At 38.6% G+C, this 14,706-nt stretch overlaps 1 protein-coding gene across 1 annotated transcript; it reads left to right on the top strand.

The window, feature by feature from the left end:
• Window positions 1–219: 219 nt before the first annotated feature.
• On the top strand, window positions 220–1,154 carry LOC306639010 (olfactory receptor 4S2-like; the record flags this gene model as incomplete). Its single annotated transcript, XM_079102454.1, is given in 2 exon segments — window positions 220–1,114; window positions 1,117–1,154. Coding segments are annotated over 2 exon segments (933 nt in total).
• Between the last annotated feature and the right edge of the window lie 13,552 nt (window positions 1,155–14,706).

Below are 14,706 nucleotides of genomic sequence, written 5' to 3'. Positions count from 1 at the left end.
AACTGGAAAAGGGATATTATAGAGAAAAAGGCATCAGAATAAATACACTTTAGTGCCAACCAGCAGTCAGTACCCATTTTTTTCATTTTCAAATACTCTGATCATTCATTTATTCTGAGTTAAAAATAAATCCTGAAAGTCTTTCTTTCCTTTTTTTTTTTTTTTTTCCCCCTTAGGTAATATAATTCTTTCAGTAATTTGACCTACTGGACCCATTCCATGGAAAAAATAAACGATGTAAATGAATTCATTTTCCGGGGCCTTTTTCAGAACCCAGAGGTTGAAGCAGTCTGCTTTGTGGTGTTCTCCTTCTTCTACACAGTCATTTTTCTGGGAAACCTCCTCATCATGTTGACCATCTTCATGGGGAATCTTCTGAACACTCCCATGTATTTCTTCCTCAACTCCTTGTCATTTGTGGACATTTGCTTCTCCTCGGTCACAGCCCCTAGGATGATTGTTGACTTGCTAGCAAAGAACAAAACTATCTCATTTGTGGGGTGCGTGCTGCAAGTTTTTGGGGTGCATTTCTTTGGTGGCACTGAGACCTTCATCCTCATAGTAATGGCCTACGATCGTTATGTGGCCATCTGTAAACCCCTGCACTACATGACCATCATGGACCGGGAGAGGTGCAGTAAAATATTGCTGGGGACCTGGGTAAGTGGATTCTTGCATTCCATTATCCAAGTGGCTCTGATAGTCCACCTAGCCTTCTGTGGACCCAATGAGATTGATCACTACTTTTGTGATGTCCGTCCTGTGCTCAAACTTGCCTGCACAGACACCTATGTTATTGGTGCTGTTGTGACAGCCAACAGTGGTAATGTCACTCTGGGGAGTTTTGTATTTTTGGTCATCTCCTATAGTGTCATTCTGGTGTCTCTGATAAAGCAGTCGGCAGAAGGAAGACGCAAAGCTCTGTCCACCTGCGGTGCCCACATTGCGGTGGTCATCATCTTTTTTGGTCCCTGTGTGTTCACATACATGCGCCCTAATGTGATCTTCTCAGAGGATAAGATGGTGGCTGTGTTTTACACCATCATCACTCCCATGCTAAATCCTATGATTTATACTCTGAGAAATGCAGAAGTAAAGAATGCCATGAGGAAATTGTGGAGTGGAAGGTTTTCGAGAACGCTAATGGCAAATAGTTGGAAGTAATAATTTTAGGCAGAATAATCTTAAGTTTTGTCAGTCTTGCTTATACACAGTTCACAACAAACAAAATTATGACTCAACTAAATTTTCAGAAGGAAAAAATGACACAAAAACATATTGTTAAAAACTAGGCTGTCATTCATCATTATTTAGTAATTGTTTGTTTATTTATTAATCAACCATTCTCTTAAAATATCATGACTGAAGAAATCTTACTAAGCACAGAATCTCAGTCTCACTATCTTCTCTCATTTTTACCTGCTTTCATTTTCTTTACATGATTTTAAAACCCACCCTGAATTATTTGAGTTGTTTACAGGGTTAAGAACTCTCTTGGTACATATTAGACAACTGTGACACAGTTATCAGGGTGAATATGATTTGCTGAAAAGCATGTTTTGAAAACATTAGTTCCTACAAAGTTTGAATCAAACAGCTTTCCTGTGGCTCTGCACTCTTTGTTACCCTAACACTTTTGTTTCTGTTACACACAGACAATGATACTTTGGGCAGATTAAATTCAGTTTCTTAGTGGGGACCATGTACAGGTGATAGAGCAACAGACAATATCAGGTCTGTGTCTCTTTTACTTGAAAATGGAGTGCTCTTTCCTGCACCCCCCAGGGAAATTAGGTCAAGGGACACAGAATTTCGGTGAACATGAGGAAAAAGTTCAGAAGGCCCTTTGTATAACACATTGATTGTATGTGATAACAACATTGTAGTCTAGGAAAGATTAAGACTAAGGACATCTATTTGAGGGTTCTCATTACCAAATAATAGTGTTGACAAGTACAATGTAAATGGAATAATCACATTACATTGTTGAACTTTAGAAGCATTGTTAATAAAGTATTAAATGTGCAGTAAGTACATTTTTTCATATTGTTTAATAGTATTTACTGCAGTTCAAATCTCAAAATGTGAAAGCTTAGGATCTCTCTATTTCCATAAAAGGAGTCTCATTAAATAAAGATAACAATTTCCTAAAGAAGGACACAACTATCAAAACATGATCCTTTATAATTGCCATTATAAAATATTATGATGTCAGTTATGTCTAGGGTCTAGGATTTAAGGTCTGGGAGAGATTTGCAGATTATTTTAACAATGCATTTTGATACAGGTTCACAGAAGTAAAGAAATGGACATTTACCTTTTATAATACAGGGTCAATTAACTGAGTGGTATTAGTATGGGAAGTTGGAATACATCAACTCTTTTGTTATTGATTTTATTTCTAAAATTCCTTGAAAACTTTCTCTTGATGGTGATGCAGGGGCTTCTAAAATAAAAAAAGCAATGTGACATTTCTTCCATTTATATGTTTGAAAATTAGAGAAAGAATCAGAGTAGTAACTTGCAGATACATAGAACATGCTCTGAGGAAGTTTTATGCAAAATATCAGTTCCTAATATGTTCTTCACCAGTTTTCACCTCACCTGAAGCATTATGATAGCATGTAGTTCTCATTTTATTGGTAATAAGTTGCTTATGATATCCAAGAGCCCTCAAATATCTGGTTATCCCCCAGGCCTCCACATACCATCATTTTCTCAATGAAACATTCTCAATCTTTTTCACCCCAAGGGAAACCCTGTGCCTATATATCAACTGTCATAACCCATAGTTCTGTCCAAGTTCCTAAAAGAGAGATGCTCATGGAGACTGGTCCACATCAAAATGACTACTACTTCTGTGATGTGTTCCCCATGCTGAAGCTACACTGAGCTGACATGAGGCTCCTGGACATGACAATCATTACCACAACAGGGTGATGTCCCTCTTGATCTTTGTTGCCTTTGTAATTTCTTACACCATCGCCCCTGTTCATGTTGATGAGTCATTCCTCCAAGTGTCCCTCAAAGCTCTCCATCTACCCCAGACATCACTGCGGTTTTCCTCTTCTTGTCCCTCTTCTTCACCTATGTCAGGGCTGACTCTGCCAGCAATGGCAAAGTGTGTGCTCTGTTTACACCATTGTTTTCCCCTCACTTAGTGTCCTCATTTACACACTGAGAAATACAGACATGAAGAATGGGGCCGGGAAAGAATGGGATCAAGACAAGCTGAAGGTCACTGGAGCCTCTGGTGTTGGAGCCCTTTCCTGATTCAGTTCCCTACCCAGAATCAATGCCAGCAAACACAGCAGTGCTAAGGTGGGATGTGCTGTCACCCACAGGAGCAAGCCTTGAGGAGAGAAGACCCCTGGTTGCTCACTGTTGCTTTATTTCTCTGAGATTGTACACAAGACAAATAGTTCTGATGACCTCTAGGTCCCTCCTAGCTCTGACATTCTTTAACTTACAATGCTCATCATAATCTCACACATAATGGGCTTTATAATTCTGTTATCAGGGCAAAGTGTAAGAACTGTAGTTATGTTCTGCTGTAGGAAACAAACGTCTTGACTGAAAAACCTGCTATATGTTAAAAGAGATGGAACTGCCTCCATTCATTGATTTTCATTGCAATAAAGAAAAATTAAATCAATTTCAAAATGTGAATGCATTGTATATTTTTGCTCTTTCAGTTAACATATGTTTCTAAAAATATACAAGGCAATATGATTTTATCACTCATACTTTGCTATTAGGCATTGCTCTAATTAATTCTTAGTACCCTATTGGTAGTGTATTTCAGTAATTATAACTTTGAAATTTGAAGAGGAACATGGCATTTGGTATAAAAGTAAAAAAAAAAAAATTAAAAAATTCTACAAAAATGAATGTGTAAATTCTTCCTTCCTTATATTCTTTTGAGAGAAGTCACTTCTATCATCTGTATTATAGGGGAGTTAAAATATTAGTGTCAAATTAAAGAACAACTTGAGTGTTTGTGTGTTTCTTTTCCATGGAGGACCAGTGTTTAAAAAAAAAAAAAATCCAATGTGCTCAAATGGGTACACTAAGTTTGTAGTAGAATGAATACTCCATAGCAGTCAAGTCCCTGGGCTAAAGTCAAACTTATTTTGATACCACATTCTTCTTCTCCTCACCTCATCAGTTTCCCTCAGTTCCTGCTTCTGTCTGTTACCTTCATAGAAATCCCCACATCAGGTTCTGCATCTGTGGAACACAAAATGACAGGGAAACGGATGAGTCACAGGTGAGATTCAGGTCCTGGCCCCCATCACAAGATGGATGAGGATATTGAGAATATGGAACAGAAAGACCTGTGAGTTTTTGCATGTGAACAAGCTGCTGTATATCCTGAAGAAGTGCTCTCCTGCTTCCAGTAGGTGGTCTTTCCACCCCGTCTACAGATTACTTGTCATTGCCTGAGGATTCTCTCATAGCCTCCCATAGGCTGTTGCCCTGAAAGAAAATGGAGCCTCGGCTTAGGACTAAATCCCACTTCCCTTCATTACTTCTAGACCTATATCTAGATTCAAGTCTAAAGTTACCCCAAAAGAACTACAAAGTGTGACCCTGACTAAGTGCACTACACTCCTAAAAAACTACATGATTTTTCTAATATATGGAGATAGGAATCCAGGAACATATGTGTCAATGAATATCAAATGTGGGATAATGGTGGAACAAACAAAGTTGGATCAGGCTAAATTTATAGATGCAAGTTCACAAAGCAAATGTTCTTATACTTGTGTGTCACGAAGTTAGGAAGGGCTCTTTTTGGTTAGTTAGCTGCAACAAGGACCAAAATGTAGTCCTCGTGAGCTAGAAGTGCTGAGCTTTCCGGGGTTAAGGATTAGAAAGGTATTCAAAGGCTTAGAGAAATTGCAATGCACAGTGATTTATCATTTAAGACTCACCCACCCTAGAAGAGTTCAAAGTATATCTTTTATCACAACCATGAGTAATATATTTGTGATAGGAGTCCTGACATCCTTGAGGATTTCTATGATTGCTCTTCCCTGTGGTGGGACCCCACAGTAGAAGTTGTGGTCCCTGAACAGGAAAAATCTAAATATAAATTGAATAATTGAATCCACGATGGCAGCACTCCACCTCCAAGGTCAGGGTGGTGTGGCCACACAGTGAATAACAGAGTCAAAGAAATCCAAGTAATGAAACCAGAAAAGACCTATGACATTGGCTAGTTGGTTTTAGGCTTCCTAAAAGGAAAATATTACAGAAATCCTAATGAGTTCTTACTTGATGTATTTCAGCAATTTTTTTTTTTTAATTTCAGGGGATCAAAACAAAACTGAATTTTCAAAACAAAATGTCATGTCCCTTCAATCAACTTCCAGACTCAAGCCACTCTGCAGAATCAGAATCCCTACAATGAAAGAGAAGTTGGGTGTGCTCAAGGAGGGAAGCTGGAATGCTGCTTAAAATTCATGTGAGCCTTTCTCCCACCCTTATTCAAGGTAACTTACATCCCTTTCAGTGTAACAGTGCATTAGGCAAAGGGAAATAATTGGGTATCTCTGTGACAACTGAACCTCAAATATCAATTGACACTAATTAAATAACACCCAAATATTAGTGGTCCTGAAGAGAATGGTCTCATGGAGTTTAGGTGATCAATGAAATTTTAATTCAGGTTTTCTCTCAATGTGGTATGTCCCCACACTCATTTGGTGGTCATTTGTCCTGTTCTATAATTAAAATGAGGAAAGACAAACTCAGGAGAGGTAGAATCTCCACACTGGCATCCTGACCTAAAAAGAGAAAAAGAATATGGTGGGAAAGGCCAAGTGGAAAACACTTGCCTCTAGCTAGAAAAATAGCAAATCTAAAGCAAAACTGTATTACATGGTATAGTGTTGCATTACAAATACAAATTGAATTCCTGGAGGCATTTCAGGGTCTACTGCCACCAGGAAGGACTTAAAAGATACACAGGGGTAGGGATGATTCTCAGCACATTCAACTGAACTATTTGTCCTGTGCAGAATAGAGATGGGTATAGCAAACTTAGAGTAGAATTCCGTAAGTTTAATCACAAGGAGACTCCATGTGTAGCTGCTGAACCAGATGTGACTTCCTTGCTTGAAAAGAAGTAACATATTCCCCTGGTGCCTGGTATGGAGCTACTGATCTGGCAAAGGCTTCTCCATACTTTTCAATAAGAGACCATCAATAGTACTGTGGTTTTATCCAAAAATACCAGCAATGAACATTCTTTCTCATACCACAGGGGACAATGATCCAGTCCTAAGATGTGATCTGCTATGATGTCATAATGACCAGCTGTGGTATCATAATAATGAACTGCTATGGTGTCAAAATGACCTGTGGTGTCATAAGAATCTGCTATAATGTCATAATGACCCACTGTGGTGTCATAATGCCCTGCCATGATGTAATAATGACCAGCTATGATGTCATAAAGACCTGCTCTGCTGTCACAGTGACCTGCTGTGCAGTCATGAAGACCTCCTATGGTGTCATAACAATCTGCTATGATGTCATAATTTCCCATTGTGGTGTCATAATGACTTCTCATGATGTCATCAAGACCTGCTGTGGTATCATAATGCCTTTCTATAGTGTCATGAGGATTTGTCATGATGTTATAATGATGTACCAAGATGCCATAATGACCTTCTAGTGTGTCATAAGGACCTGTAATGGTATCATAATGATTTTGCATGATGTCATACAGACCTGCTATAGGGTCATAATGATTTGCTCTAATGTCATAGATTCCTGCTATTGTGTCATAATGACCTTTAATGATATCATAATCACCTGTGGTGTTGTTATAATGATTTGTTGTCCTTTTTTAATGACCCATTATGATGTCATACTGACCTGCTATGACTGAGAGTTTTTAGGCAGGGAGAAGATAAGTCACCTGGGTTTAAATGTCTTCTAGAGTATTTTGTTTCCTATATCATGGACTCATTAAAATTACATTAGAAAGTAAGACTATGACCAAGCTATTTCCCAAATGTTGGTTCTACTTCCTCGGGAGGATGAAGACTTTGAATCTAAAATGAAAAATGCATTAGAGCTAAATTTGTTCTTGGATTTTTTATCCTTTCATTTAGTCATTCAACACATGCCATTCATGTACCTAATATGTATCAGGCTTTGTGCTGGGAAGTAGGAGAGACACAAACATGAGAATCTCAGGGATTTTACTCTTCTGTGAGTGTAGATTACAATACTTTATGTGTAAACCAGTAATTTCAATAACATGTGACTGGTGCTTTGATATTCAGTGTTGTGTAAATTGAGAAATATTGGTTTTCCTGAAGCCTGTGTTTTCTTATTTATACAGCTGGATAATGCCTTTTATATTATTTTGGGGTGGGATTAAAAAGGAATAAACAATGTCCCTCAGAATATTATTACGGTTCATGAGCATATCATTAAAGAAGGAGCTGACTGAGAGAACCTCATCCCTTCACTAAACCCACTATTCTCACTACACATTGTAAGAAGCAACAATAAGAAACAATGTTAGTTGAAAAGCAAGGAAAGAAAAAAGAATAAAGGAAAAAGGAAAAAGAAAATAAAGAATCACCTCCTCCAAAGAAATAAGATCTAAAACTCAAACCACCAAATGAGGGTATGTACTAAATCTATATATAGATAGGTGGATAGATGATATAGATATAGATATAGATATAGATATAGTCACAGCCAGGGCCTGATGTATAACTGGTGTTCTAGTGTTTGAAATTCCCCCACAATGGCCATTGTGAGGTCAGAGCAGGAAATGACCCAGTCACAACTGGCTATTAAGCACAATAATTGTCTCTCTTTCTGGCCTCCCAGACTTTTTCCACTTTTATGATAAGAATAAGAGAGGCTTGAAAAGTTGTTTCCTTAGGGGATTATGTAGACTGATGGTTACTTGTTTGTAAATTAATGTAGAATGCTTCAATGGCCTTTTCATTTTGAGTTTAAAAGTCTATAATTTTTGGCTTGTAAAGACTTTATCATATCTACACCCAAGATATTAAATTCATTTTTCATTCAACTAGGAATGACTGGTGTTGAAAGGATGGTGGCACCACACATCATGATACATGCTTTGTTCCATAAGACATAGGAACATAGGGACATTATTACCATATGTGAGGATGAGAGGGTAGGTACTTCCATCATAATTTCCCCACAAAGTCCTCATCAGAACCCTGGGACCTTGAAGGCAGTGGGTTGATATATTCAAAGTGTGAGGGACAAACATTATGCTCCAAGGAACTTTTTCTTTGGACCTTAAGTACTTACATGGGTACCTGAGTGGCAGAGGGAAGATATAGTGGCACACTGAGGTTTGTGGTCGATGTCTGGCTTGTGAACTCTGTGGCATAACTAGGCTGCCTGCAGCTTCTATGCTGCTCCCTAAGTTCCTATATCTCTTCTTGCAAAAGTTGCTGATGTAGCAAATGTGCTGATGTCAAGCTGGGGCAGGTTACCAGAGGCCCGGATGTTCCGGCATGTTCCCTGGAACTGCTTTTAAGCACTTCGGGTATAGAGGAGTTACTTGGAAAACACTGACCAATTCCTACAGCATCCAAGATGGGAAGTGATAAAATGGATTTGTGGTCTCAGGTGCAGGGAGTACAGAACCACAGAAGAGAGTTTGCCTGCTCCTCTGTTTGCTTCTGCCCTGGATTCCACCATAACTCCTGAGATTCACATAGCCATTTCCATTCCTGTCACCTTCCTGTTTCACACAAGCCTTGTGGGTTGGGTCACCCTTGCTTCATGTCTTCCATGAAGCCTTGGGCTTCTTCACTAAAGTGGTAGCCCTCTGCTTCTGTTGCTGCACTTTGCTAAGTTCAGTGGATATTTCCATCTACCCCCAGACCTAGGAGTTGGGCTCACAGTGCTGTCTCCAGTGTGCCATGAGTGGACCACTGGCAGAAGCTCTATGTGCCCTCAGAGCCAAAGCATTTGGAAAATTCCAACACCTGTCTTTTTGGATGATAACAGGAGGTTTAAACTCCTGCTGAGACTTGGCTCAATCTGCCAATATTGCATAAATCTATTGTATGGTTTGTAATTAATTTGTCCAATAAGGAGAGATTAATTATGTATTAAGGGCAGAATCTATGCTTGGAATTAGAGACAGAGATGAAAGAGATAGTCTGTATGCTTCAGAAACTCAGAGGTATTCTGTCAAACTGGCCATTTATAAAACAATCATAAAACAGTGTAATAAGTACTATATGAAGTGTGCCAGTTTTCAGAAGGAATAAGGGAGGGCCCTGTGGGGGTACAATACCAAACACAAAGTGACAGTTCCAAGTCATAAGCCCCAATGCCTGTGAATGTGACCTTATTTTGAATTAGGTCATTGCAGATGGAGTTAAGTTAAAGATTTTTGAGGTGATATCATTTTGGATTTAAGCCAGTACTAAATCTAATCATCAGTGTCACTAAAAGAAAAATGTGGTAGCAATTCCTAGGGGAAGTTCATATGACACCTGGTGAAGTGTATGTGAAGATGGAGGCAGATACTGGAGATAAGAAGACACAATCCAGGAAGTACCAGGCATTGTTCTGCCACCAGAGACAGGAGGAAGTTGTGGTTAGATTCTCCCTCAGAGCCTCCAACAGGATTCAATCCAGCCAACACCTCGATTTAATACTGTCAGATAATTAATCTTGCATTATTTTAAGTTGCCAAGTATGTGGGAATCTGTTATGTTTACTATAAGCAAGTAAAACAATCTTTCATCTAGTCTAGAGGCTAAGATGGAGATAACCATGAGGATCAAGATGCTTTCCAGTTCAGCAGACATTTAAGCAGAGTTATGAAGGCCCAGTAGGAGTTTACACAAACTAACCATGAGAAAAAGAATTCCATACAGAGAAAACACATGGAAACATACTCCATATTGTCACACTGTTGCCTGTAAAAATACTAAGTCCTAATTTTCCTAGAGGAAGCCAAGACATGATGGTCACCCATTCTTATCTAGACAAACATCTTGTCTCTACTATGTGATCGACCTGGTCCATGCTTCTTTATATACCATGGGCTGTTGGATGAGTCCTTGATGTCTCATACCTCTGTTTCTATCTTACTGGAAAGTGGAGCATCAATTTTGTATCTGAATCTTGGTAATAACTTTCTAATTGGTCTATCTACTCTCACATGGTTTGTTCCACCTCTAATGCTCCTCAGCATGGCAGTCAGAGAGATTCTGCTAAAACTTCATTGACATTCTCTGATTCTCCAGAACAAAACTTAGCAATCACTAGTCATTGCATTCTGTGGTAGTCAGCTTTTCCCTGCTGTGATTAATGAATCTGATCAAAACAACTGTAGAGGAGGAAAAGTTTATTTGAGGGCTCCTGCTTTCAGAGATGTTAGTCCATAGCAGGCTGGCTCCATTCCTCATGGCTTGAGGTGAGGCTGAACATCAGAGCAGTCAGGCAGCTAAGAGAGACTCCAGTCACCAGATACAAATATATACCCAAAGCCAGGCCCCAGTTCCCACCTCCTGCAGCCACACCCTCCCACTTCAGTTACCACTCAATTAATCCTCATCAGAGGATTAAATCACTGATTGGGTTAAGGCTCTCACAACACAATCATTTCTCCTCTGAATCTTCTTGCCTTGTCACACATGTGAGCTTTTGGGAGACACCTTACATCGAAACCATAACACATTCAGAGCAAAAACCTGAAGTACTTGAATGTTTGAAAGACACAGACAGAACTGATGATCCCTGAGTTTTTGATGCCATCTCCTGTGTCTTAGCCCTAGACTCATCTGGCCTTCTTGCAATTCCTGCACATGCTGGTTATTAACCTGTGTTAAGAATATTGCAATGAGCACCTTTCCCTTTGCCTGAAACACTCCCCACCCACGTGTCTCTCTGTCCTGTTCCCTGCCTACCTTTATATTTCTTTTTGAAGGTCAATTCATAGGCCTTTTTTGACTAAGTCATAACACCTCTTCCAGTACTTCTTATCTACTCCACAGTATTTAGATTTCCCCCATAGGACTTATTATCACTGAGTTTTGTATTTTTATTTATATCTTGTATAATTTCCCTCTACTAAATATCTGCTTCATAAGATTAATGACATTATCTTTTCTGATCAACTTTGTGTGATAAGGGCTTAGGGCAGTGCTTGATAACAAGGTTTGATTTCAGTGGACAGTTTTTGAGTGAATGGATGAATATAATTTCAAAAATATTTTTCAACTGTGAGCTTCATAAAAGAAATGGAGTATATGGAGGAAGGAGTACTGTATAGAGGGTAAAGAGGGGTAGGAGGGGTGGGGGGAAGGAAAAAATAACAGAATGAATCAAACAACATTACTCTATGTAAATTTATGATTACACAAATGGTATGCCTTTACGCCATGTACAAACAGAGAAACAATATGTATCCCATTTGTTTACAATAAAAAAAAAATAATGAAAAAAAAAAAGAAATGGAAATACTTAATGAGAATTTCTGGATTCATGCTTTATTTAAAAACTTTAAAATGTGACACTACAAGTCCACTAACAGATTGCAAAATCTCATGCTGTTTTTAACACATTGCATGCACACACACACACACAAAAAAAAAAAGAAAAAGAAAAACAAAAAATGGGAATGGAATTTAATCAATGTAATTTTAATATTGAGTTTCCATTTTGGATCCTGTTCAGTGATATTCTTGTTACATAGGATTCTTTCTATTGGAAAGTATTTTTCACACCTTCACTTTCTTGTCATAATTTTTATTTCTTACAGTTACACAAGGAAATAATATAGTTCATGAGCTCCAAGTATTACCCAATGATTTCTAGGGAAGATTGTGACTGTGTACTCTGCCAATGCTGACTGGGGCAGAGACCCCATGTCTTCCGGTCTTCCCCTCTGGGCATTTCTGTGCCTCTCCTGTCTTTGCTGGAATCATAGTACACTGATGAGATTCTATGTTCTCTGCCCACTGTGAATAGAAGAGAAAATTTTTTGAAATTATTTTAATCATTTCATTGACACAAAATGATTGTGCATATCTGGGGTATAATGTGGTATTTTGATTTATTCATACATTCTATAATTATGAAATCATGGTAGTTAGCATGTCTATTACCTTAAACTTTTACCATTCCTTTGGGGTGAGTAAATTCAAAATTCTCTTAACTATTTTTAGATATACTATAAATTCTTATCAACCCTATTCACCCTATTGTGCAATGAAACACTATAATACATTCTTCCTGTCCAATTGTAACATTGTACTTGTTTACCAGACCCCCCACCCTTCCTCCCACCTGCTCTCCCAGCCTCCAGTAATCACTATTATATTCTTAACTTCTCTGAGATCAGCTTTGTCCAGCCTCAGCATAGGAGTGAAATAATGTGACATTTGTCTTTCTATGTTTGACTTATTTAATATTATTCCTTCCATGTCTCTCCATGCTGTTGCAAATAACAGGATTTCATCTTGCTCATGGCATAGTTGTAGTCCATGAGTTACCTATACCACATTTCTTTGCTCATTCCTCACTTGATGGGCATCAAGATAGATATCTTGGTTATTATGAATAGTTTGGCAATAAAAATGGGAGGAGAGCTGTCTCTTTGACACAAGATTGTAGTTCCTTTGGAAATATTCCCAGTGGTGGAACTGCTGGATCACACAGTAGTTCTAATTTTACTTTTTTATGGAGCCTCCTTAAAAAAGGCAGTTTTAATTTACTTTCCCACAAACAGTGTATAAGAAAGACTTTTGAAAGGTTTTTACATAAGCAGATTTTCTTCCAACTGAAAGTCTGACTGAGGAACAGCTACTTTGGGGGCACAGGAAGAAACGTACATAATGAAAATTTCTTTATATTATCTTAAATTTTCTTTATATTAGGAAATAGCCAAGGCATCTTGCTTAATCCCTTCATGGCCAGTGTCCTGTGGGCTACACAGTTGAGTAATAAATAAGCAAGCTTAGCCTGTTTGGGCAACGGCACCTACTTAGAACTGGCTGCTGATAGAGTGAAGAAGAGCAAATGTGGGGGAAGGTGATGTGTCAGGCATTGTGTATCTGCTTCTATATTTACCTTATCTATCAACCACTCTTCAACTTGAAGAAAAGCAGGGAAACTGAGGCATCAAGAAGGTGAGTGACTTGCTGAAGGTCACATGGTTAGTGATTAAATCCAGGTTCGTTTGATTCCACGACCCTGCTCTTTCACCTCCATTCTGTGCCTAGATATTTGAAATAGATTTTGAGGGATTTGAACCTAAAGATTTCAAAAATAGCATTAGCAAAAGAATGAAGGCAGCCTCTTTTGTAGGCGAGATACAGCTAAACATCGAGGAAGACAGATAACTGGCAGTGGTGAGGGTCTGGAGCCTGGCAGGAGTGTGCAACGTGGGAGCATCATTAGTCAGACAGACTCACTTAAGAGGACCCTAGGTGTTGGCAGGCAAGGGAAGGTCAAATATATGTGTTTGAATCCTACAAAAGAAGATCATTCTCTTCAATAGACGTATGACTCAAATCTTTGGGGAACATTTCTTAGGAGGTGTAGAGGTTGTCCTGCTTATGGTGATGGCCTTTGACCTCTATGTGGCCATCTGCAAGCTCTTGCACTATACAACCATCATGAACCGAAGAGTTTGTATGTTGCTAGTGGGAGTGTCCTGGATGGGAGGCTTTCTCCATGCCACCACCCAGCTCCTCTTCATCTTCCCACAACCCTTCTGTGGCCCTAATGTCATTGATCACTTTATGTGTGACATGAATCTCTTGCTCAGTCTGGCCTGCATTGATACCCGTCCTCTGGGGCTCTTTGTCATTGCCAACAGTGGGCTCATCTGCCTGCTAATCCTCCTCCTGCTAGTCTCCTACGTGGTCATCCTGTGCTCTCTGAGGACACAGAGTCTAGAAGGTAGCACAAAGCCCTGTCCACCTGTGTCTCCCACATCACAGTGATCCTTTTATTCTTTCCTTCCTTATTTGTGTACCTGAGACCTGCAGGTCTACCTATTGACAAGGCAGTTGCTGCTTTCTACACTATGATAACTCCCATGTTAAAATCTTTGATCTACACCTTGAGAAATGCCCAGATGAAAAGTAGCATTAGAAAATTACGTACTAGGAAGTTTCTTTCTGTTGACAAACATGCCTGAAGAGCAACAGTGATTTAACTGAGGAAAGGCCCTTTTGCATGATCTTAGCAAGCAGCACTTATGAGATAAAAAAAAAAATTATTCAAAATTCTTTTGATCAATCTCTTGAGATTTAGCAAATTATGTTTTGTTTAGACCATGAATCCCAGTATTATTCATAAATGTAAAACACAAAGAATTAAAATCAAAAGCTAATATTCAAAACACTATTGCTTTCAAGGAAGGAAAATAACTACTTCATGACCACTCTGCATATTTGGAAACTTTTATCAAATCAGGGCTTTTTGCTGCCTTCATTTCCATACATGTATTCATATGTTGAGCCTACAAAAATTAAATAGTTACGTATGTTGGTATGTAGCAAAAATGATTATAACAATCAAAAGAAATAAGCAGAGCATAATTACTGCCCCCATTTTATTTGTCAGGAAACTAATAGAAAGAAGTTATCTGAATACATGTATCAATTATCCTGAAATCAGAATATGATAGATTTCTGGATCATACTCTTAATTCCTGTATTATAA

Source organism: Sciurus vulgaris (genome assembly GCF_902686455.1).
Source record: "Sciurus vulgaris genome assembly, chromosome: 11".
Lineage (NCBI taxonomy): Eukaryota > Metazoa > Chordata > Mammalia > Rodentia > Sciuridae > Sciurus > Sciurus vulgaris.
This window is presented reverse-complemented; position numbering and strand designations above follow the sequence as displayed.